Here is a 24,678-nt window from a genome sequence, read left to right as displayed (position 1 = left end):
GTGTATATATATATGTAACATACAGGAAATAAGTAGGATTTTAGTAGGATCTAGGGCCTTTTTATAAATATGACCACAGAGTGCTTATCGGTTAGGAAATGTATACTCAAGTGCCAATACAAACACAATTGACAGATAGATATGACTTTCGCTCTCTACACAGGTGTTGCAATTTGTTTGTCCCTGCTATCTGTACAGAGGTGCTGATAATATTGCCAATCAAAGACTACTGTAGCCATTCAGTAGTGAACTGATACAGAACCAGGCACCCTGGACCACTATATTTTATTGTCTTATTTCTCAGTTTATACTGACCTAACACATACAAAATCTTATAATATAAAGGCAGAACAAGGCCAGTGTATAGATGGGGAGAAGGAATACGCATGATAAATTTGCACTATTGTATGCAGTAACTTAAGGGGTAATCCCCAAAATGTATTACAGGTATGGGATCCATTATTCGGAAACCCATTATACAGAAAGTTCCAAATTACGGCTATCTACCATAGAATCCATTATAAACAAATAATTCTAATTTTTGAAAATGATTTCCTTTTTCTCTATAATAATAAAACAGAACATTGTACTTGATCCCAACTAAGATAGAATCAATCTTTATTGGAGGCAAAACAATCCTATTGGGTTTATTCATTATTTAAATTATTTTTTAGCAGACTTAAGGTATGGAGATCCAAATTACGGAAAGATCCCTTATCTGGAAAAGCCCAGGTCCCGAGCATTCTGGATAATAGGTCCCATACCTGTATTAAAGTAAAGTCGCAGAAATAGGAAAACAGAGAAAAGCATATAATTATAGTATCCTTTTACTGTCTCTTATCTCTCTGGCCTATTAAACAAATATTGGTTTAGATAAGGCCCATGGCCATGCAATACAGGTAGGTACAATCCTATGACTAGAATGAGGTCAAATGAAATATATTCCTTAGGGCAGCAGTTCCTAAACTGTGTTTCTGGTCCTCCCTTAGGGGGGCCTGAAGGAGTCTTGTGAGGGGCAGGGTAAAGGTTAGTTTGGGGGGAATTTGAAGAGGATGCTTTTTGGGTCTCCTAATTACACCCAGTCGGAAAGCTAATTATGGTTAGATTTGCTGCCCTAAATATCCTTGGAAGTATGGATGAATTCCTGTGCCACTTTTGTTCACTAAAGTGGATCCTGAGTGATGGTTGGAACTACAAAGTGGGGCTTGAACCAATCAAGTGCTGAGAACTACCTGGGTAGTTTTTTCACGTTAGTTTTCTGTATATGGGAATCAGTGTGCCACAAAATCAATTTAGATCAATTTTACATGCTCAGAAGTAGTAGCTTTGTCATTGCAAGTTTAAGCAAACTTCACATAAGAAAATACAGCTCCCATTCTACACTACTTCTATTCTGCATTGCTTGTGCAGATAGGCTGGCAATTGCATATCAATACCTTGCTTGCCAGTTAATTACTATCTATCAAGTACAGTATGGGAACAGTGTGTATTTTAGAGATTGTATCCTTTTCAAATATAAGCAAAGTGGCAAGTTTGCTTGCCAGTTAATTACTAGCTACCAAGCAGTGAATATTTTATGTAAACAAGTTGGTGCCTGACACATCTGTATTCTTTGGAAACTAAATGACTAAATCTTTATCATTACTTCTGGTTAAGGCATGTGTAGAACAACCAGTTTTACCTTTAGCACATGTATTCTTAGAGCTGAATAAGCTTGGGGAGCCAAGATCTCTCTCTCATCAATGCAAAACTATACAATAATGAAAGGTAATGGAGTGTTCATGACTCAGTAGGACTCCTAGCCTTACAGCCTGGACTTATGTTGAAAAAGGGCATACATTGCACGTTTCCCCTTTCCCTAATATAGCATTCAAAATCCTATACTATGAATTGAGAAATGTGAAACGTCCCTCCAGGGAAAAAGTTGGTTTGCTGATAACCTTTGTACAAGAACATGTCATTGGTGAAGTACTGCATTCAGAATCAGGAGAGAAGTTGGCCAGATATGCCCACCACTGGTCACTACCACGTTGCTTCTGTAGGGCAAGCTGAGGTAATATCAGCCACATGGAATAGCACAGTACAGTACTGGTGGGTGAGCACCCTAGTTAGTCACATCTTGCTAGGAAGTAATTGTGTGTTTGTGCCTGCCTCGCATTTTGTTGTATAAGGATTTATAGCTTTATATACACAACTGTTTGCCAAGGGACACACCCATTATTGTTTGGAACAGTGTGAATCTTGTTGTGTAGCATGAGAGAATATGTGAAACAGCTTTCATTTCCCACAGATGTGGCTCTATTATGAGTAATGTAAATGAAATGCTGTGATGAATGATATATAAATCATATATTTAATCTCTGCATGCTGTGGTATGGAAAAATCTAATTCCCAAGCAAGATCCACATGCATCTTCATTGTCTGGGATGCAGACCAACTCCTCCTATGAGTGTGTATATATATGCATGTATGTATGTATAGAAAACTCTCTATATATAAAGTAACATAGTGACCACACTTTCATAATTATTATTATTAACATTTATTTATAAAGCGCCAACATATTCCGCAGCGCTGTACAATAAGTGGGTTTCATACATTGGACATACAGAGTAACATATAAAGCAATCAATAACTGATACAAGAGGTGAAGAGGGCCCTGCCCAAAAGAGCTAGATGGTATCTTGATTGTTTGCTTGGCTTTAAATCAGGCACTGGTGCTTTGTGTAGAATTCATGATACTTGGTATAGGGACCATGTTTGGTTCATGCTTTAGGTGCCCCTTTTAAGTTCCATTAGTTGCTAAATGTGAAAGTTCTCTCACTAAAATTGGTGGTTACTTGGGATTATCAGTCAGCAGAGCTGTTAAGTCCATTGGGAAAGGACAGTATATGAGAAATTGTGGTGTCTGAGCAGTTTCTGGGTAGATTGAATGAGTCAAATCATTCTTTTGTGCCAGCTAATATAGAGTTTTCTCCCATGTTAGGTGTTAGCAACAGCATCTAAGGGCTCTGGCACACGGGGAGATTAGTCGCCCGCGGCAAAACTCCCTGTTCGTGGGCGACTAATCTCCCCGAGTTGCCTTCCCCCTGCCTTCCCACCGGCGAACATGTAAGTCACCGGCGGGATGGCAGACACGGCAGCACGATTTCGTGCAAATCGACGAAAAAGCCTCGCGAGTCTTTTTCAGCGATTTCCCGAAATCGCCCCGCCGCGTCTGCCATCCCGCCGGCGACTTACATGTTCGCCGGTGGGATGGCAGGGGGAAGGCAACTCGGGGAGATTAGTTGCCCGCGAACAGGGAGTTTTGCCGCGGGCGACTAATCTCCCCGTGTGCCAGAGCCCTAAAAGTTCCATGAGATGTTTTGCCAGATGGAGGTGTGACAGGGCAAGTGTGGCAATCCTACATATAACAGGAGCCCTGATAAGGGAGAGTGATAACATATCTTTTTCTCACTTCTATGTGTGCAATACTGGCCTTGTATAAATAAAGCACTCCCTGTTGATGCTCTGGTAATACACACCCTTCTGTATTGTTTACTTGGGCCACATTTGTAAAGGTGTGTAAAATGATGTGCAGAACATTCTGTAAATTGGTGTATTTATAAGGTTAATGTCTTATGGAGCGTGTTAGATGCCTGTAATAGATCTCTGCTACTACTCTGAAATGTCTTTCAACAATAGGAGTTTCCTCCTGCAAGCAAGTTTGCACGACTTTGGAAAATCAAGGCGATGCGTAGGCCTTTTCGCTGGCGACTCCTATTGTTGCCAGAGGAAAGGCATTTCGGAGTGTTTAATCACCCACGATGGCGGAGATCTATTGCAGGTGACTAATTTGCTGTGTGGGACATAAGCCTAAAGCTGTGTTCATGTCCTTAAATAAATCCAATGAGCAGAAGTAATCCCATTGCAAAGAGCTATGATGGCTGTTTATAAGGTTGGTTCCATTTTCTACTCTAAGCTAACAGTGTAAATTAAATTTACACCATTATTTTATACCACTTCAGACTTGGCATAACCAATTGAAGTTGATGGGCTAATTTTGGACAGGAATTCTAGCGTAAAAATAAGTGTTGCTTATGCTGTTTTTAATAAATGATTAAAATGGGTTTTTTACTTGGTATTTTGGTATGCGACTTTATTCTTATATCAGTATTGTAGCCCTGTGTCTGTGCATGAACACTTGTATATGGGCAATTTAACTATTGAAATGTGTGGCTTAAATTGCAGTTGTATTGAAGGATCACAATTCACGAGGTTTAACATTCATGTGCCCCAGGGGTCAACCCAGGCTATTAGTTCTTTCAGGAAATCCAGCGGATTGCCTCAGATTTGGTCTGTTTTGCTATGCCCAGTTGGACAAAATACTCTGATCTCTTGGTGGAGGGCAGCTTTTTGTTGGTGCATAACCCTGTTTACACTTGAGTCTGACCAGCTTTTGCCTGATCCATATTTAGCTGTTTATTACATCACATCCCCTGCAGAGCACGTTCTGTACATTCACCTGACAAGACAAATATGTTGTACTAAAACATCCTGGACATTCATGTTAGCATGGCGGCAACCAAAGGATAGTGTAGCTAGAACTGTTTCTTAGCATGCGTGTTTGTTATGATTATTAAAACATTCAGTGTGGCTGGTAACTCTTGCAAATTTAAATATATTCTCCATCTCTGGCTTGGCCCCCTCCTATTGACATTTACACAGGGGGCATTCATTGGCACTTGCACCCTAGTACTATTAAATGAGCATTCTCCAAGAATGCAGAAGTCACCCTAAATTAATTATGGTGTTCTATAGGGTAGCATGTTTGCCACTCACCAGGAAGCAGCTGCTGATAAGGACGTTTTATTCATACCTCCCTCATACAGTTAAGCAAGAAGATTTTAGCATTTTGTCTGAAACGGCATGCATTTTTTTTATTCAACATCTCACAATCTGGAGGCTTATTGTCGGGTGGTGGGGGGTGTAAGGTAAGAACCCACAGAGCACTTGAGTCGCCCTTGATAGATCTCTGCTATTGCAGGCGACAAACTGCCACTAAAAATCTTTCCACCGGCAACAATTTAAATCGCCGGTGAAAAGTCCTTTGCATCGCTTTGGTAATCTAGAGTCACGCAAAGCTTCCTCCGGCAGGCAATTTGCACTGACTTCCGAAAAAGAAGCAATGCAAAGGGCTTTTCAGTGGCGACTCCTATGGACTCAACTGCTTTGTGGGATCTTACCCTTAATGCTAAAACACACAATACTACTTGTAGTCAGTTGCTTGCAGCTACAAAACACCAGAAAATACCCTACAATAGACAATACTGTAAAATACACAGAGACAATTATCACTTATCTGTTTTGTAGCCACAACAAGTAGCTGGCTACAAGTCACTCTGTGTGTCATTGCCCTTAGGATACACCTATTAAGATTATCATAGAGGTGTCAGTACATACACAGAAGAATGTTGCTAAGTTTGAAGAGCAAGATCTTATCATAAGTGACGTAAGGCACCCTGACACCCCTCTCAAACCTTCTCTCAATCTTTGATATTTCCACGCCCTCTCCTGCAATTCAAACTATCTCTTTTCCCTGACCTTGGAGTTTGGGCTTTTTGGGGAAGGCGTCTCTTTGTTTTTGTGCAGTTTGTTTTCACAGGACCTAGCCCATCTAATATCAGCATCTTATAAACCTACTGTTCGCTTAGCTGCCCTCCACCTATAACCTCATTTTCTTCTTTATTGGTGCTCTGTCTCCTGAATAGAAAAAGTTTAGTACATGTATAATTGGAAAAGTAAGAAATACATTTTTGTTATTTTTGGATGGAAAAGGTCTTTGTATTGTCCTCTGTGCACACTGAGATAGTTTTAGCTGAAACATTCAGTGGGTAGTGCTGAAGGCAGGGCTCATTAACAATGCCCAAAGGTCTGGACTGGGAGTCAAAATAGGCCCTGACATTCCATATACACAGAGGCCCAAAGAGCCCCTCACAAGCCAAATAGTGACTTTCTATGGCATCTTACAGCAGAAACTGTTTTCCAGAACCCATAGATTGCCAGTCCAGGCCTGCCAAAGACCCTCTAAGAGAATGTTCTGCCTGTGGTGTATATTAATGGCTTTTGAGGGCATTTATACAGATGACAGTGTGTGCACTACAGTACTAGGCCTGTGTCTAAAGCAGTAACATTATCATTAAGAGGTCAGCAGCAGTTTGCTATTTTGCAGAGCATACAATGGAATATACTACTGCATTTGTTAAAAAATTCAACAGTTCAGCTTTAGTATCTATACACATACATACATACTTTGTGAATGTTTGTGGAAATTTACTCTGTAGTATTTTTTTCCAGTGGAATTTCCCTTAAATAGACAGTAAAATGAAGGGACAGAGCTTTCCATATTCCTTCTGTCCCTCACCTTCTTCTAATTGATTGTAAGCTCTTGGGGGTAAGGATGTCATCCAAACTGTGTTGGCTCTCCTAGCTCTTAAGTATATATTTTAACTATCATAAGTTATAATTACTATATCCCAGTTTGTGTTTAGGCCCTGTAAAGCGCATTTGTGGTGCTATATAAAGAAACAGTGTACTGAGATCGTTATTTCATATTTGTGTTTACGGTGTAAGTGGGTACTGCAATATCAATTTTCTTGGGTGTTCCTTGCAGCAGTTTTTAAAGGTGGGGGAATGATTATTCTTCCTCTCTGCCCTCTCTCTTTAAAGGAATTAGTTAATTTGTTTTTTATAATGGTTTTTTTGGCAAGCTCCTCAGTATCTATTAAAGAACCTGAAAACTGCTCATGTATCTGATGCAGTCCCCGCAAGCCTTGCATTTTAAGAACAATAGAGCTATAATTGTTTCAGGGAAATGAAATGTGGGTTCAAACACTAGTGTGGGAAGGCTCAGACAGGTACTGCTCACTTTCTTATGGGCCTTGAATTCTTTGTTGTGTATTTCTGACTTATTTAGCCTGAATGGGCTACCTCTTATTGGCAGATACTTGCCCCAAGGGCCTTTGCAGGGGATAGATGGTTTTAATGAAGTAACCGTCAGGGAGGAAGTAGCATTAACTTGCTCTGGGTATGAGCTTCCCATGAGCCTCTACAAAAATGTTCTTGTTCTGTAAGTGAGGACGTGAAAGTGGCAATAAGACTCTGGAATTTCCTCTTAAATGACATTAAAAGTTTTCTTGTACCTACTGGGGGGAGCAAAGCCCATCCTGACTCTGGCGCTTGTACAGAGCTGAGCTGCTTTGCTGGCAGTGCCTTGAATGGGTGCGGCTGCAGGAAGAGAGATTTTAATTAGTTCCTTTCTCTGCTTTACTGAGATTCAGCATGTATGAACTGCATACACAGACTTGGTTTTATAAGGGTATCCTTAATTAATGAAGTTTCAGCATGTTTACATGGTGCTGTGCAAAAGCATCCCTTTGCCATAAGGGATCATTAGGGATGTCCAGCTTCCAGCTCTCCAGCAACTTCAACTCTTATATCTCACTGACACCCTAAAGTATATAGATTTCAACAGCACCCAAAGGGCCTCAGATTAGGCATCCAATTTTTTCCACCCTTTTTTCCACCCATAGATTGACCAGAGACAGGATGATATTGGCTGCTGACCAGATTTGCAGCTTATTGGCTTAGATAGCTTAATAGAGTGTGGAGCCTGAAAAAAAGCCCCACCCATGTGATCCAGTCACTTACCCCAGGGGCAATCTTCCAAATGAACAGACCTACATGTTAGATATTCAGCCCTGTTCAGAAGGGACTTTGGGATAGCAAGCTCTTCCTGCTGCTCCCCTTATGTAGGTGCAGTTGTGACATTACTGCATCCATGTGTGGATCCTCTATGTCAATATCTTGTTGTCTGTGTGTTTCCTATCAATCTAGTCTATCTATTTCCATATATTTTGTATGTGGGTTCTGGTATCTTTCCTCGGTACTTTGTACCTGTTCCCATGTTAATATATGCGCCATTCTTCTCTAGGCTGTGTACCTTTTGTATGTGCTCATCACTCTGTTTATGTAGGCGTCTTTGGGTGTGTCCCACCTCAGGCCAAACACCTTTGTTCTCGCTCAATGTCACCTGGTAACAAGAGTAACAGAAAATCCCTCCTGGAAATGCAGTGTGCATAGGCTGAGGCTTTGGGGGATCTGCAAGGAAAGAGGAAGTGGGCGCATAGGGTGGTGCTCTCACAAAACGGAACATAGAAATATTTTGTAAATTCCTGTTTTTATTTCAGTTTTGTATTTTTAAATAATAGTCCTTAGGGAAGTGTAAGTACAGCATCTGAAATATGGCAGTACAGTTATTTTTCAACTGAATGGGAAGTACCTACCTTTGCTCTGATATGGCGCAAAGGCTTTGTGGTCTTCTCATTGATCAAAATGCATGTAACCACCAACAGTAAGATCCTATTCACACATTTTTTGGTGTTAGCTGATACTTAGCCTTGTAAGTGACCCCTGGGTTCCAGCCTTTCTTATCACCTCCCAAATTCACAAACGAGAAGCCCAAAGGAGTCGAGAAGCCCAAAGGAGTCGTCCTAACAGCATAGGGATGTGCCTGACCTCCTTGGAAAGTGGTTACTTGGACGGTGGACGCTAGACAGAGCTATAAATGGAACTGCCCATAGCAGCCGTGTAACTAATGGCATTTGGTCTTTTTGACCTCCCTCCGGCTTTCATACAAAGAAGGGAGATGATGATGGAAACAGCTAAGGCTAATGTCACATGGGCACTCTGTAGCCAAATGTATTTCAACCAGCTGAAAATCTACTGGGATTTAATGAATGGCAAGCTCCAGGAAACAAGGGTGTGATTGCTTTTAAGTCAGAAAATGCCTTGCGTTACATTACCTAAAGTTGCTATCCCTGCATCCCACTTGAGTCTCCGTCACTGAGTGATCCAGCCAGTTGTCATACAGTTCTTATCAGAGCATGTGCATTTAGCCCAATGTGCCATTGCCCTAAGCAAAGCTGCAATTTATTTTACAGACCTTTGTGCATTTACTGCTTCTCTATGTCTTGTGTTTATTATTTTTAGCAGTTTGATACAAACACTTTATGGAGCTACTAAAGTCTCTAAATTGAAAGTATATTCATCTGTATTTAATTGCATGTTTGTGTGCCATTGCTTTCATCTAGTTACAGTCTGCTTCCTTTTCAGTCATCCACTGATACATAATGGTTTTTATTTCCACTGCTTTGCCATCTAAGACAGAAGCATTCACAGTGTGGGTTAGTGCCTAGGGTTTGTGTACAGTTTTAGACATAATATATATAGATTATAGATATTAGAGAGCAGTGCCAAGAATTCTTGGATTCAAGGTTCGATTCCATCCCGGGCACAGGGAGTTTGCATGTTCTCCTTATGCTTGGGTGGGTTTTCTTCTATACTCAAACGGTTAAATGAGTCCTGATAACAACTGAGTGAGTACGATAGGGAATTTAGACTGTAAACTCCACTGGGGCAGGAGTGTGGAAAATATCTATGCCATATACATGAAAGATTATTATTATGAAAATTTCTGTCTTCAAGGATGCCCCAAACCGTTGCACAGTGGTAGCCTGGAATCAGGATTAAAATACAAAGCAACTATAAGGATAGCAATAACATGTTTCAACACAACATTATGTCATAACTTGCATGGTATACAGCATTTTAAAGCTGTTTCATTAAACTTTTCTTTTAAACTGTTATTTTATTTATATGAGACACAAGGTTTGGGGCAGTTGTTTGTAACACTAGTAAACTGTAGTTGCAGTATTTTTCATAATCTTTAAGTACTTGCAGTTAGATGCCATTAACATAATCTTTCAGTTTACATATAGGTATAAATGGGTTTCTTTACATTAGCTAAGACATAGTGCACCCCACATGGTGAGTATTGTGGACTGGTGCTCAGTGCACCAACTGGTGATCTAGTGCATGGACTGCACTTCTACCTAAAAGTATATTTATGAAAGAACTTAAGGGCAGTTGAAAAAAAAACTCCAAAATCCCACACAAGTGATTGACCCATGGTGAACTGTAGCAATCTGTATTTTCATTCTTTCGTTTTTAACCAGAAAGTAATGTAACCATTACCTACTTTGAACCACAGTGTAGCAAGGAACTGGAATGAAGTAACTGGTGTGGTTGAAAGGGAAATGTATTGTGTTACATTTGGTTTGCATTCACTTATGGACAAAGGTTATCCTGTACAAAGATCCTTTTTATCTTATATCTGTGTAAATATAAGTCTAACATGAAGTGATGTGTTCAATATTTTCATTAGACCAGGAGCAGTCAGCACTAGGGGCTCCTCAGGACAGGAAGCCCCTTTCTCAACACAGACTGTGCTCCTGTTGATAAGTAATGTAATTGTGACCCATTATTATATGTTTTATATATTTATTTTATCCTGCTCTGCCCTGTTGCTAATCCTGGCAAGACCCCAAGTAAACTGAAGAGGTCGGCAATTTCTCACAAAATACAGAGTATGTATGCTGGCTAATGAAAGGCAAATTCTCTTTTGAAAGACAATTGCCATTTGCAGTAATCAGCAGAAAAAAAACTACTGTGGGAATCCAGTACGATTTCCTACTTGCAGACATTGCCTTTTGACCCTTAACTCTTGAATGTAAATCCAAGGGGCAATTTGTTAATTGTTTTATTCAGGCCGAAGCCTACCTCGGCTTTGACTGACTGAGGCATGTATCCTCATACTTTGCGGTTTGGGAGAAAATTCAAAAAGCTCCAAAAACAGGGAGCACCATATCTGACACATAGTTACCCCCCCCCCCAACGAATTTGCATTAACTTTAAGTCACAGTGTAGATAGGTACTACACTGGGGCTAATTCCTTATTGAACAACTGCACTCTCACCCAATAGCATGTATGGTATATCCCGAGACATGATAATTACAGTTACTTTGAGTGTAATATTTAGTATAATCATAGCTTTTAAATGACTTTAACCCCTTAGCTTCCTGCTGTACATAGTGTGCTCCGTATACATGCTTAGGCCTGCCTGTACATTGCTGAGGTGAGTGATGAGGGTGGTGAGAGTACTTTGTTGTTTGCCCTAAAGCTGCCCCTCCTCCAGCACATTAGGAATGTAACTCTCCTGGACCAGGAAATAGGATAACAGTGTGAGAATTGCCTTTCTGCTTTAAGGCCTAAATAGAATACCAGTGGGCCATTATTTCTGCATGGGGGAGGGCACACACATTTGGCACATATGTATACAATTAAGTTGTCTCCCAGGAAGTATGGCAGCTCACACACATTTAAGGAAGCTGCTTATTTGTATTCAGACAGATTCAGCTCCTCACCTGTTGTTACATATGTGCAAGCTCATAAGGCACTCCTTTTTGTGAGAAATAGTGTAAGTGGTGGTAATGCAAGTAGTGTCCACTTTTGTTAAGTAAAAACTATGTGGTTGGAGAAAGAACCCCACTATTGCACTGCCGCAGTATTTTACAGGATAAGGGGGTACTGCTGTCAATGGGACTGCTGGTTTCCTGGGTGCCACCGTGGCCCTCGTTGAACAAGGTTTGGCTTTTATAGCAACCATAAACACTCCTTTCCTGAACCTCTTTCTCTTAGTGTCCCTTGGATGTCTCTTAGACACTCGATCCCCATTGCCCCTGTGCCCTGACACATGTGACAAAGATGAAAATAGCGTCAAAACATTCCATGAAAACATTCCACCTCTCACGTTACCTGAAATTCAGCTATGACATTCACAGCAAGACTGTCTTACTGAACCCATTTTATTTTTCCATTTCTCCTTTTTCTTCCTCCACCCATATATACACACACCTGATTTTTTAATCGCAATATAAAGGCTGCCTTTTTGATCCAATACTGATATGGATAGTGAGTAAGTTCTACATAGAGATCACTTATTGTACAGCCAGCTGGCAGGATCTGGTCACACACTGGGACACATGAAATACAAATTACACTGTACATACCAGACTGGCACAAAAAACTAAGTTTTTATACAAAAATGTTATTCTTAAAATATTCTTAAAACTTGACCCTGATAGAAAATGATGTATTAAGTATGGGCAAGTGCCATTGTGGGGTCAGTGGAGGAGCAAAACACAGCTCTTCATCTACTGAGGCTGCAAACCCTTAGTTTTCTGTGAGAGATGCCAGTCACAATAGCCGCAGGGCAGTTACTATGACCTTCCTGGTATGTTGTTGCCTTTGGAGTACTGTACAAAAATGATTCTGATCCTCTAACAGGTGTTGTCCTTAAATGTTTCAAATAGAATGAGCACAAAACCATATACACAGCTTAAAACTGGAGTACCTGAAAAAGGGCAGACCAGCAATTGGGGATGACCTCTAAAAAATAAGTATCCTAATTTATCCTCATTTTGCTGCTAAGCAAATGAGGCCTGGCTGAAATGGCTGTGGTTATGGGCTTCTCTTCACATGGTCTGCGTGTGGCTCAAATAGATTTAACTGGAGCCAAATGGAAACTTTTGGGTGGACAAATCAGGCAGAGAGATCCCCTTGTTTGCCGACCTCCTGAGACAAGCTGTTCTTCCCAAATCAGTGGTATTTTGTAATGTTTACTTTTGTTTGTTTTTGCCTGCCCAGCTTGCCACCTTCCACTTACTAGGTACCACGTAATTCTCCAGGCACCAGCTGTGATTATTGCCATTATTTTCTTCCTTTGTGCGTTATAAAATAGAGACAGCCAAAATTGCTCCCACCTTTATGCACTTACGGATGATCTAGTGGAATTTTGGGGGTGGGTTGGAAAAGTTCTTCAGGGACAGGGAATTATTCCTCTCTTGAAAACAGTAAAATAAAGCAAATGCCTAATGCAAGAAATATTTTCCTCTTATTAGAGTATGGAGAGAGGGGGAAGGAGTTTATCAGCTGCAGATGTTAAAGACGTGTGTGGAAGGCAGATCTTCTCCTCCAACTTTTTTCCCTCCTCTCTTTCTGTAATCCGAGAGGTATATGTGGCATTATACATGGATAAACCAGCTCTGCTGGATCATACAGCCTCCCCAGCATGTCTCTGCACGGCCTCCCTGCATTCCTGCACCTCAAAGCGCCTCTGTTCACAGAACACAACAATCCTGCTTTGTTCTAGACCTCGTTTTTTTTTTTATTTTCAAATGACCCCCCTTTTTTGGGGGGGGGGGTTTGTAAAGAAAAAAAAAAACCTGGCAAATTCGCCCACCCTTATGCCTTGCTTTCTTGCAGTATATCCCTTCCCCACCCAGCACTAATTTAACTGACAGGAATCTGATGTCTTACTCTCCTAAATATGTATTCTGCATGTATGGTTCTATCTATATAGTATACAACTTTATGCTCACGGCAACAATTTATAGGAAAAGCTCCCATACGGCTAGCAGACATTAAATTGGCCTGTAAATTAAAGGAAAATGTTTTGATATAATAAGACCAATGGCACACGGGCCATTTCTGAGCATTCATCGATAGACCCCCAAGCTCACTGCCACGGTTTAGGCATTTACCCTTTAAATCAGAGGATAAGCAATTCCAGACTGTACTCCAGCTGAGCTGGAAGTTGCACTGGGATAAAACTCTGGGCATCTGCTCTAATGAAGCTCTTAGTGAGAGAACTGTATTTCATCCAGTAATTGGGAGTTCTAGGGTGTGGTTATAAGTCTTTTCTGAGAGTGGACAAGATAATGCAGAACTTGAAATCCAGCCATCATGTTTTGCAGTTAGCAAAGCTCTGTATTTTATTGTGTCTGCATGGGCATTTTGTTGTGCAGAAATGAAAGAAAATGGCTTCCAACCTTTCACGGAGCATTATTCTGGTGCAGTGATTATTTTGAAAATGTTAGTATATGTTGCAGCTTTCTCAGTGAAACAAGGGTACTCCCATGCACTACCTTTCCCTACTATGTGCACACAAATAATTGCCTTTTCTGTTCCATTTCTAAAATGGTCTAGTGTGTCCAGAGCAATAATGAAGTATGTTGTGTGTGCTAGTGTTACACTGCAAACATGGCTTCATTGTACAAGAGGCACTCTAAATGTTATTTTGAGATAAACCCATGAAAGCTTGCTTTTTTTTTTTGACCTTCTGGCCTCTGGGGGGCACAGATAGATTGAAACTTATTTCAGTTTTTAGAGTATGTTTGAATGTATGCACTGACCCTGATAGGGTTCCCTATACACTTTGGAGCTCCAGTTAATGGACAATAAACAACTATTGGCCCAATTTGTCATTGGCATTGCACATGCTCAGTGTGCTCTATGCCGATGTTTAGAAACAAAGATTAGGGTCTGTTTTAAACCAAAACATGTTAGGAGACATGTCAACTGACACAAATTCTTTAGGAGTCACCCTGATTTCCCCCCCCCCCCAACAGCCCAATTAACAATTAGCTGTAATTTGCACCCCACATTTGAGATAAATGCTGCCATTGAAAATTATCCTGAATTCAGGCAAAGCATGTGTATGCTCAGTCCTCTTGGTTCCTTTGTGTGTAGTTCTATAGCTGTGGCTTGCGGAGTAATCCTTTCTTCTTATGGATCAAGCTGCTGGATCTCTCTGTGATCTAATCAGATCTAATTACCTGTCCACTTTTAACCAAATTTGGTCAGATTATGGAGAAAATCCTAGTCTGTACAGCAATAATCATGGGATTAACAGTGGGCGAGGTAGGGAGCATTAATTCAGAGTAACAGCAGGTTCTGCAGGATGTTTCTATAACAATCAAAAATACAGAGTAATAAGGCTCCTGTGATGTTCCCTTGGGAGCAGCAGGATGATTACCATGAGGAATCTTAAAACAGTAGTTAAGTCGTTTCTCCAGTTAGTCTTGGATTCTAAGCCTTATGTTAATGGAAGCAGATATTCTACAAGTGTACAAAATAATTGATCTCACTGCACTCAACCTGATCAATATACTAAGGGACATTAAAGGGGGAAACTCATCTTTAACAAAATTATGTTGTTTTCAATTCATCTTCTTTATTTTTGTATGATCTTTGAATTATTACCATTTTTGTTCTGGCTATTTCCAGCATGCAACTAAAAATACTATTGTTTGTTGGGTTCACCATTGTTTATTTTAATTCTAACATGGCAAAATGGTCTTGGGTACATTAGACAGTCTTATACTTCCCAGTAGGAGAAGGGCAGATATTATTATTATATATAAAGTATATAAATATAAATATATAAAGTGCCAACATATTCTGCAGCACTGTACAATAAATGGGTATATACACTGCACACTGAACATACAGATGTACATACAAAAACTAGTAACTGATACAAGAGGTAAAGAGGGCCAAACAAGTTGGGTACAGAGTTCTCCTGATAAAAGTTATGAGTGCCTAGTTGTTATAGGGCATCTAATGTGCCACTGAAATCATGAGAAAGGGAGTTTCTTAATTCTACTTTTTGTGTATTATTGACACAAGGAGGTTTGTTGAATGTCACATGGATTTTATAGAGCTCCATGTGTTTAATACTTGAACACACCCTGCTTTATTTCTAAGTGTAGCTGTAAGCTTATTGTTGTCTGCTGTGGAGTGACTTCTGACTATTAGCTTGCTTTTTTTAGGATTTCCTACTACAAAGACTTAAGCTCTTATGTATATTCATGCATGGGGATTATTAATGCTCAATAATGGCCTCTGTTTAAACCTTACTAACTGTAAGATTGGATAAGCAGTCGCAAGTATAGTATTGACAGGTAATGCTAAATTGGGCTAATCTTGTGATCAGACTGCTATGCAACAGTCACATCCAGGTGTGTATACATTGCCATGCAGATGCAAGTATTGAAAGGGGTTTGGTCTGACCCATATGACCTGATTCTGATTATTGGCCAGTCCACTGTGGGGAAACAAGCATTGTTCTTTTTTGGATCATGTCTTGCTGCTTGATTGACAGCTCTTGTGAGTGCAGCCTTGCTTCATGTTATAATTAGAGATTTAAAGGAACAGTAACACCAAAAAATTTAAGTGTATAAAAGTAACTATAATATAATGTGCTGCTGCCCTGCACTGGTAAAAGTTGTGTTTTTACTTCAGAAAGTCTACTATAATTTATATAAATAAGCTGCTATGTAGCCCCGGGGGCAGCCATTCAAAGGAGAAAAGGCACAGGCACATAGCAGATAACAGATAAAACACTATTGTATTCTACAGAACTTATGTGTTATCTGCTATGTAACCTGTGCCTTTTCTCCTTTTTTCCAGCTTGAATGGCTGCCCCCGGGGCTACACAGCAGCTTATTTTATAAATTATAGTAGTGTTACTGTAGCAAACACACCAGTTTTACCAGTGCAGGGCAACAGTGCATTATATTTTTATTACTTTAAAGCTTTTTTATTTTTTGGTGTTACTGTTCCTTTAAGCTGAGTATGTTTCATATCAGTATTGGTAAAGATATTTATTTATTTCGTTTTTTTTTTTTTTACTCCAACAGCCTTGAGTCCTCATGCAAACATCCGTGCAGAGATAGCCAGCAAGGTATTACAGAACTGGTAACTGACTAACCAGTATCAAGGTACTGTACCTTTTGCTTAAGTTGTCCTAGTGCAAGTCCAGTGCTTTTTTTTTTCGCTGCAAGTGTAGAAGTCTAAATCATTTATCTGTCCTTCAAAATTTTCTATGTGTGCCCTCCATTTTGTCTTCTGCTCTGTTGCACATGTAGCCATAGCCATGTAATGGTCCTATGTTATCAGTTCTCTGCATCCAAAAACCATGTTGTTCTGGCACTCCCTGGTGGCTAGATGGCAGAAATACATGTTGCCCCAAAAGGCCCCAAATTAATAGTAATTTCTACTTTTAAATAGACAAAATTTCCTGGTATTGGGTAAAAAAAAAGTACAAATGATTTAACCACAAATATAATTACTATAAGAATAACATTACTTTTTCCTTTTAGTATTATTCTATTGGCAATAACCAGAAATCTACCACTGTTCATAGAAATGACTCACTTTTTAAGAAATTCCAACTCAGTATCTTGCAGGAAAATGCAATGTCACATCTACAAAGATGTTTAGGTTCAAATGTACTTTAGATGTCACAAATGGATATAGTAAACTTTCATTGGTCTTACTTCCGTCAGATAATTACTATAGCTGCTTCTCATGTCATGCACCTCCGTCACCAAGAGTGGGAACATGGCCCTCATCTTCATTTTCCAGTACCCTTTAGAAATAGCCAAATTCTAAATTTTTTTGCACTAAAATATTCCTCCCCGGGACTTGCTCGAATTATAAAGTGCTAGTGTAGACTTTTTCCGTGTACCGTAGCTGTATACATTAAAAGCATGCAGTGTCTAACTGCCTTTAAAATTAAATTTGCAGAAAAAAATACAGTAAAGGAAAGGAGACAAAAAATGGTGCATGTAACATGTCCTTGGCATATAGTACTATACAATGATAACCATAAGTACTTTCCAGTATACACTTAAGGTCCCCATACATGAGCCGATTCTAGCTGCCGATATTGGCCCCTTAGACTGATTCGGCAGCTAATTGGCCCGTGTATGGGCACTACTGACGGGCCTGCCCTACTGATATCTGGCCTGAAATTGGCTAGATATCGAGCGGGCAGGTTAAAAAATCTAGTCGGATCGGGTACCGCATCAACGAGCCGATGCGGCCCCCGATCCGACTACATTTTTTAAACTTTGCCTATACCCGTTGTTATAATTCTATACCCAGGGCCAAACAATCAAATTAGCCTGGATTCTCCCGATATCGCCCACGTGTATGTGGGGGATATCGGGCGAAGATCCGCTCGCTATCTGAAGGTGTATGGCCACCTTTCTAAATACAGCAAAAGTACAGGGGGTGTATATCTAGCCAAGGGGACCATATCTTATTAATCTTTTCCAGGAAGGCCCAAGCTTCATAGGTTAATCTGATAGAGAGAAGGGATTTATTCACTTGATTCACTGAGGGCATAGTAGTTCCCATCCAGTTTATAATAACTAGTTTCTTGGCATAGTATAGGAGTATCCTAGCAAGAGATCTAGTTGTATTTAGCAGGAATTAATCCATTTTGACTTGAGCTAATTCAGTTGGGCTTATGTAGCAATGGAGCATAAATTCTTCTGAAAAATAATTGATTGAAGGGAAACCATTTCCCACACCTTAGGCTCAAAGTGTAATGCAACCCGTTCCTCACCATTGTGAAAAGGGGTGTGAAGTTCATCATACACAAATTCTCAATTGTTTTTTATTTTTCTAAAAAGAGCCATAATGACTTAGTGCCATAACTTGCTGATTGTGTACTTGCTTGTGAGGTGCATCCACTTAACCTACGTAAGACGCATGTGCATAAGGAACAAACGGGTAGACTTGCCCATTATGCGCATGCACATTATACAACATGGCTGCCCAGACCGGGAGCTTCCTCACAGTGCAGGTGACCTAGCGCTGGCGAGAGCCTATTGTTTCCCCCAACTGGAGTGCGGGTTCTTTTAGCTGGTGGGGGAAACAATTTCAGGGTGACAGGTTCCCTTTAAGTTTGCAGGTGCAGTAACCAAAGAGTAACCAGGAGTCTTCTTGTATATGAGCATCTTCAGTATCAGGCATTAATCACATTCTAAATGTTTTGCTGTGGTCTCACAAAACCCAAAGTGCCAAAGATGGCACTTGTGTGGCACTGGCCAGTGTAAAAAGCCAAACAGAAGTCAAAACAAAGGGATATCACTATACTAAATAGGACATCTGAGGATCATCGGGTTTCTAGTTTGGAGTGTGATTCAAATCAGCCACTTTCAGATACACAATTAATATATATTAGTGTGGTATCTTTAACTATGTTTTTTAATCTTGAATCATAAAGCTGGTATGTTAAAGGATAAACATATGCTTAAACCGTAATTTTCATTTTTCTAGATGGATAAAGAAGAAGAAGAAACAAGAGAGCTTTTGCTCCCCAACTGGCAGGGGAGTGGATCCATGGGCCTCACATTGGATAAGAATGAGGAGGGGGTGTTTGTCAAGCAGTTGGTGCAGGATTCCCCAGCTGCCAAAACCGGAGTTGTGAAAGAAGGTGAGAACAGGATTAGGGAAGTTCATAATTAATTTTATTTTATAAAGAAACCATGTGGACCTGTACTTATGTTAAAGATGCATTGCTTCTATACATGGAATAGACAAACTTTCAATGCAGAAATATTTGTGTGTTACATAAAGGCACAGTCTTTATCCGCCATCTGGAACCAATTCGGTGAACTGTTTGCCACATATTTATAGCGTGTGCACCAAGTCTGAGGGTCAGTTTCACCAGGAGCCAATTTACTTGCTTAAATGTTTTTGGAGTATAGGAAACTTACACAGACATAGGGAGGGTGTACATGCTTCTTGAAGATAGTACCCAGATCAGAATCAGTCAGGACCCCAGTGCTAATCTCAAAGTTACCACCTCTCCCTAAAAAAGACCCTAGTCCAAGATATATTGGAAAGAAAAGGCTAACTGATTGCTTTTAGAAGTTATTTATGGGTGGATGCTTCTGCTGTTATGTTAATGGATTATAATTATTGTTTCCCAGTCTGCACCATGGCTGTTGCCACTGATAAGTTTGAGAAACGCTCTTCTTTTGGTAGCCACAAAAGGTGACAGACAGGCACCTCGCTACACTATTTCAAATATAATCCTGTAGTAAAAATGGTTTGCTCCCATTAAATCCAGAATCAAAGCTTGCACTTACCCGATCTTAGGGTTCAGCAATGTCATCGGCAGCGGGTACAAAACTTCAGCGAGGACGGCCACAGCTTTCAGTACAACTGCACAATCTTTAATTCTGTATTTAATTGGAACAGTCAGTTTTTACTATAAGATTATATTTGGGGAAGTGTTTATTTTTGCAAAGTCAACTTGGATTGGAATTGACAAAAAAGGTATTATTATATAGCGGCATCAATTACGCAGCGTTTTACAGAATAGAGGGGTAAAAAAGACATAACAGTTAACATGTACATATAAACAATTCACAAAAATGGATTGCAGTTACATTGAATGAGGATTGGAGACACTAGGGGGAGGGCCCTGCTCGCAAGAGCTTACATTCTAAAAGGGAGTAAACATACCCTGTAATGGTATTTTTGAAATCACCATGTAGGCTGCAGCCTTAAAGATTATAATTTCTGCCAGTGCCTCAGTGGTCCCAATAATGAAGCTATGAGAACCTAACCCACCTGTTACTTCTTTATGCTCAGGTGATCAGATTGTTGGTGCAACTTTATACTTTGATAACATGTCTTCAGAGGACATTGAGAGACTTCTAACAAATGTAGGACATCACACTGTGGGACTGAAACTCCAGAGGAAAGGAGATCGCTCCCCACAGCCTGGTATGACATGGTCCCATGATGTCTTCAGTTTAAAAAGTCCTGATGTTGTTCTGGTGAGTGAATATAACCAATGTAAATGTGAGTAATGGGTATTGCTAAATTGTGATTGTTTTAGGGTAGATATAATTAATGCTATAATTTTAAAAAATGTTGCGTACTTGCTGATGCACCATATACAGTTCGTTTTGTAAGCAGGCCAAATCCAAGGATTGGGAATCAGCTGAATTTATTAGTTACAAGCCGTAATAAATCTCAATATCATAAAGGACTTGACCACTAAAGTCACGCATCTATGTAGAGTGTTTTTTTTAAAATTTCCTCTGCAAATTATGGTTTGACTAAATCTCTCCATGTGACATCAGCTTAAGGGTAAAAACCCATGGAGCAGTTGAGTCGCCCATGATAGATCTCTGCTATCGCGGGTGACAAACCGCTCTGAAAAGGCTTTCCGCCAGCAATAAGAGTCGGTATGGCTTCTTTTTCCAAAGTCGTTCGATGTTGCCTACAGGAGGAAACTTGGCACAACTTCAGATTATGATACATCAGTTAAAAAGATTATTCTTAGTCTTACGTTTAAAATATTCCAAGTATAATTTTTTAGTTTAGTGCAAGAAACAGAAACATAGATGTTTCAAAATTAAGTGTAGGTAAAAAGTATATTCATCACAAGCTATTAACTATTTACTGAAATCAGCCCATTGACATGAAAAGAACAGGCTATGTTAACTCATGCGTTCCTCTACCTTATGCTGCTTTGTTTAGATTGGGGATACAGGCTTCTTTACTTTAAATATATAGATCTTAAAGGGGCAGTTAACTCTTGGTATGTATTAGAATGGCCCATTCTAAGCAACTTTTAAATCTCTCCTGTGACTACAGGGAGATTAGTCTCCCACAGTAGTTGACTGTCCTTTGCCTGTCATTAGCCTTCATCCTCCAAATCCCACAATTCCCTGAACACGTGATGTCAATAAGTAACATCACAGTGCAATGCATTGTGGGTTATGTAGTTCCAGCACGCTGTTTAAGCTGTGGAGTTGTTACAATACAAACATTCGTGTCTGTCCCTCTTTCCCTGCCAAGATTTTAAAGGATGCAGAAAAAAATAACAGTTTTGCAGCTGGATTTCAGCATAAAAAATTGTATTTATTCATACTTACAGTGATAGGTTTATTAGGGGTTTTTAGGTTGTATGGTTACAACAATGTAACAGATTTTGGTTTGGAAGCCGGCATCCCCTTTAAACAGATATGTAGCTATGTATATGTTGCCTTAAAAGCACTTGCTAAGCTGAATCATTGCATTTAGATTTAAAAATTTTGTTCACCTTGATGTGAAAACAGCATTGCCTGCCTTCAGCTGCTTCATATTTCATTTATTTTAATTTGGGAAACATGCAGAATATTACAGATACTAGTGCTGTGGGGTGAGGATCACTCAGAAATGCTCACTTCATTGCAGAACGAGTGTCATAAGCATTTGCTACTTATTGAACAGGAATAGTCTCCGAGAGACACGGACACTTTCATACCTGCCCACTGTGCTATTAGCCTAATTCCAATGCTGCCAACACAGATTCGACTACTTGGGAAAAAAAAGTTATTGCACCTTGATATGTAAAACATGATGAATAATTCTCTATATAGGCACCATATTAAACAAAAGGATGTTAAAGGAGAAGGAAAGGCTAATAAAGAGTTAATCTCAAGCTGCAGGCATACCTTCAGTTCTCTCAGCAGTGCCCTTAAGTCTCCCCATATTTCGCCTGTTCACATGATGATATTTTTTCCATGAGAAGCCTCATAGGAAAAAAGAACGCAGGGCTCTGTATATGAAAGTATATTACACAGGAAATATAATCTAATTTATAATCTAAATAATAATTTATCTTAATAATTTTTTTGTTTGTTTCCTTCTGCAGAGTGGGGATGATGAAGAGTACAGAAGAATTTACACAAAGAAAATTAAGCCACGCCTGAAGTCAGATGAAACTCTGGAGCCAGAGACACAAACAAGGACAATTACTGTCACCAGGAAGGTAACCGCTTACACAGTAGACGTTACTGGTTCTAAAGGCACAAAGGAGATTGATATTAGTAGCCCTGAGTACAAGATTAAGATTCCAAGGCACGAGATAACCGAGATTTCCAAAACTAGCATAGAGACGGAGGAGGGAAAAACTGTGATCAAAATTCCTAGTGCTGATATTTCTGGAAGAACTTTTGAGATGGGAAAAGAGATTAGTTTGGAAACAACAGGGCCTGGAGTCTTAGTGACAGGAGGCACACAGAGTATTTCCAACTCCTCTGTTTACTCACAGGTAACAAATGCAGGAGCATTTGGGCCTTATGGAATCCACAGTGATGGTAACATAAGTTTAAGCAGCAAACACTTAACAAGTGTTTCTGGACCAAAATACCAGAGTTATGAGCAGAAAATAGATGTCAAAGGATCCTCATATGAAGCTGCCCAAAGGGGTCATATAAGAGGACCTCAGGATTCAGAAACCTCATCCATTGATATACAGATGAAAGGATCCATACTTAAAGGTGCCGAAGCTGACAGTGCAGGAAAATCCGCCATAAACACTGACTTTGCAAGTATGGACAGTACTTTTGGGATTTCTGGTTTTCAGTCATCTACTATCATGCTAAAAGAAACACGGTTTGACATGCAAAAACCAGGTGGGCTTACAGTAGAACAATCTGACATCAATGTTAAGGTACCACAAACATCTGAATCAAACCTGTCTTTATCAGCTGTTTGTAGAAGTGAGTTATCAGGAGATCAGATAGTTAAAGACTATCCAGAAAGCTGCAGAGGAACAAGTGTCCACAGCACAGTCAGAACAACTGAGATATTTCTGCCTGGTCAAAGAAAAGATACAAGTGATGGAGACGTATATATGGTAGCACCCATACTGGATGTAAAACATTCTCAAAAGGACATTGATAGCGCAGAGGTCAAAAATCAAATTCCTTCCTTTAAAGTTTCAGGAATGAAAAAGGTTACTGGAGACACTGATCTGAAACTTCAAGAGACAGCTACTTCCATTTATGCTGCATCTCCTGATACCCTGGCAGCAAATTTACAGATTAATGGTAAGAATCAAAGTGCTGGTATTAAGCTAAAAGACTCTAATGTTGACATGTCAAGCTTGAAAGCTGAAGCTCCTGATGTGGCTGTTTTAAACCCTAAAATTGATGTTCAGGATTTAAAAGGGGAAGTTAAAGGTCCTACTTTTAAAATGTCCTCAAAGAATGTAAATTTACCCAAGGTGCCAATGACTGATCTTAATTTGTATATGAAAGGTTCTAAAGCAAAAGAAGTTGATATTTCTATTCCTACACTGGAAGGCGGTCTGAAAGGCCCACAGATAGAAATAGAAAGTTCAGTTCCAGGTGTTGAGCTGGAAGGGCCAGAAGGGACACAGAAAATGCCAAAATTCAAAATGCCTAAGTTTGGGTTTTCTGGCTCAAAAGTTGATGGTAAAGATGTAGATATTAAACTTCCAGAGGTAGAAATAGATGTATCAGGACCAAAGGTGGACATCAGTGCCCCTAATTTAGACATAGAATATCAAGAGGGAAAAGTGAAAGGTTCAAAATTTACGATGCCCGATAAAGATTTCAACGTTAAAAGTTCGGAATTGGAAGGCGATTTAAAAGGTCCCAAAGCTGACATCAAGACACCAGAAGTAAATCTTGAGGCTCCAGATGTAGATATTGATGGAAAGGTGAAAGGTTCCAAATTTAAGATGCCTTCTATACCCAAGGTCTCCATGCCTGATGTAGGCTTAAATGTAAAAGGCCCTAAACTAGAGGGAGAATTGAAAGGACCCAAAATTGATATGAAAGGGCCGCAGGTTAATGTAGAAGTTTCAGATGTTGAGCTAGAGGGACCAGAAGGGAAACTGAAAATGCCAAAATTTAAAATGCCTAAGTTTGGGTTTTCTGGCTCAAAAGTGGATGGTAAAGATGTAGATATTAAACTTCCAGAAGGAGAAATAGATGTATCAGGACCAAAGGTGGACATCGGTGCCCCAGAGTTAGACATACAATGCCCAGAGGGAAAAGTGAAAGATCCCAAATTTAAAATGCCGTCACTGCATATGCCCGATATAGACTTCAATCTTAAAGGTCCCAAAATGGAAGGTGATTTAAAAGGCCCCAAAGTTGACATTAAGGCTCCAGAAGTAAATCTTGAGGCTCCAGATGTAGATGTTGATGGAAAGGTGAAAGGTCCCAAATTTAACATGCCATCGCTGCATATGCCCAATATAGATTTAAATCTTAAAGGTCCCAAAATGGAAGGGGATTTAAAAGGCCCCAAAGTTGACATTAAGGCTCCAGAAGTTAATCTTGAGG

At 39.8% G+C, this 24,678-nt stretch overlaps 1 protein-coding gene across 29 annotated transcripts in view; it reads left to right on the top strand.

The window, feature by feature from the left end:
* Window positions 1-24,678, top strand: part of ahnak (AHNAK nucleoprotein) — a 49,023-nt gene that overhangs the window by 6,269 nt on the left and 18,076 nt on the right. For 24 of the 29 annotated variants that reach the window (XM_031900672.1, XM_031900673.1, XM_031900676.1 and 21 more), the window contains exon 1: window positions 24,054-24,559. In XM_031900672.1, coding sequence (XP_031756532.1) covers window positions 24,069-24,559 — 491 coding nt within the window. In that variant the 5' untranslated portion in view covers window positions 24,054-24,068. Of the gene's footprint in view, window positions 1-16,422; window positions 16,504-18,853; window positions 19,011-20,176; window positions 20,365-22,232; window positions 24,560-24,678 lie in introns of those variants that run through there. The other 5 variants (XM_031900677.1, XM_031900674.1, XM_031900675.1 and 2 more) reach the window with 3 other exon arrangements.

The sequence above is a fragment of the Xenopus tropicalis genome, chromosome 4 (genome assembly GCF_000004195.4).
Source record: "Xenopus tropicalis strain Nigerian chromosome 4, UCB_Xtro_10.0, whole genome shotgun sequence".
NCBI lineage: Eukaryota > Metazoa > Chordata > Amphibia > Anura > Pipidae > Xenopus > Xenopus tropicalis.
The sequence above is the reverse complement of the archived record's forward strand: the minus strand, read 5'-3'. Positions and strand labels throughout refer to the sequence as shown.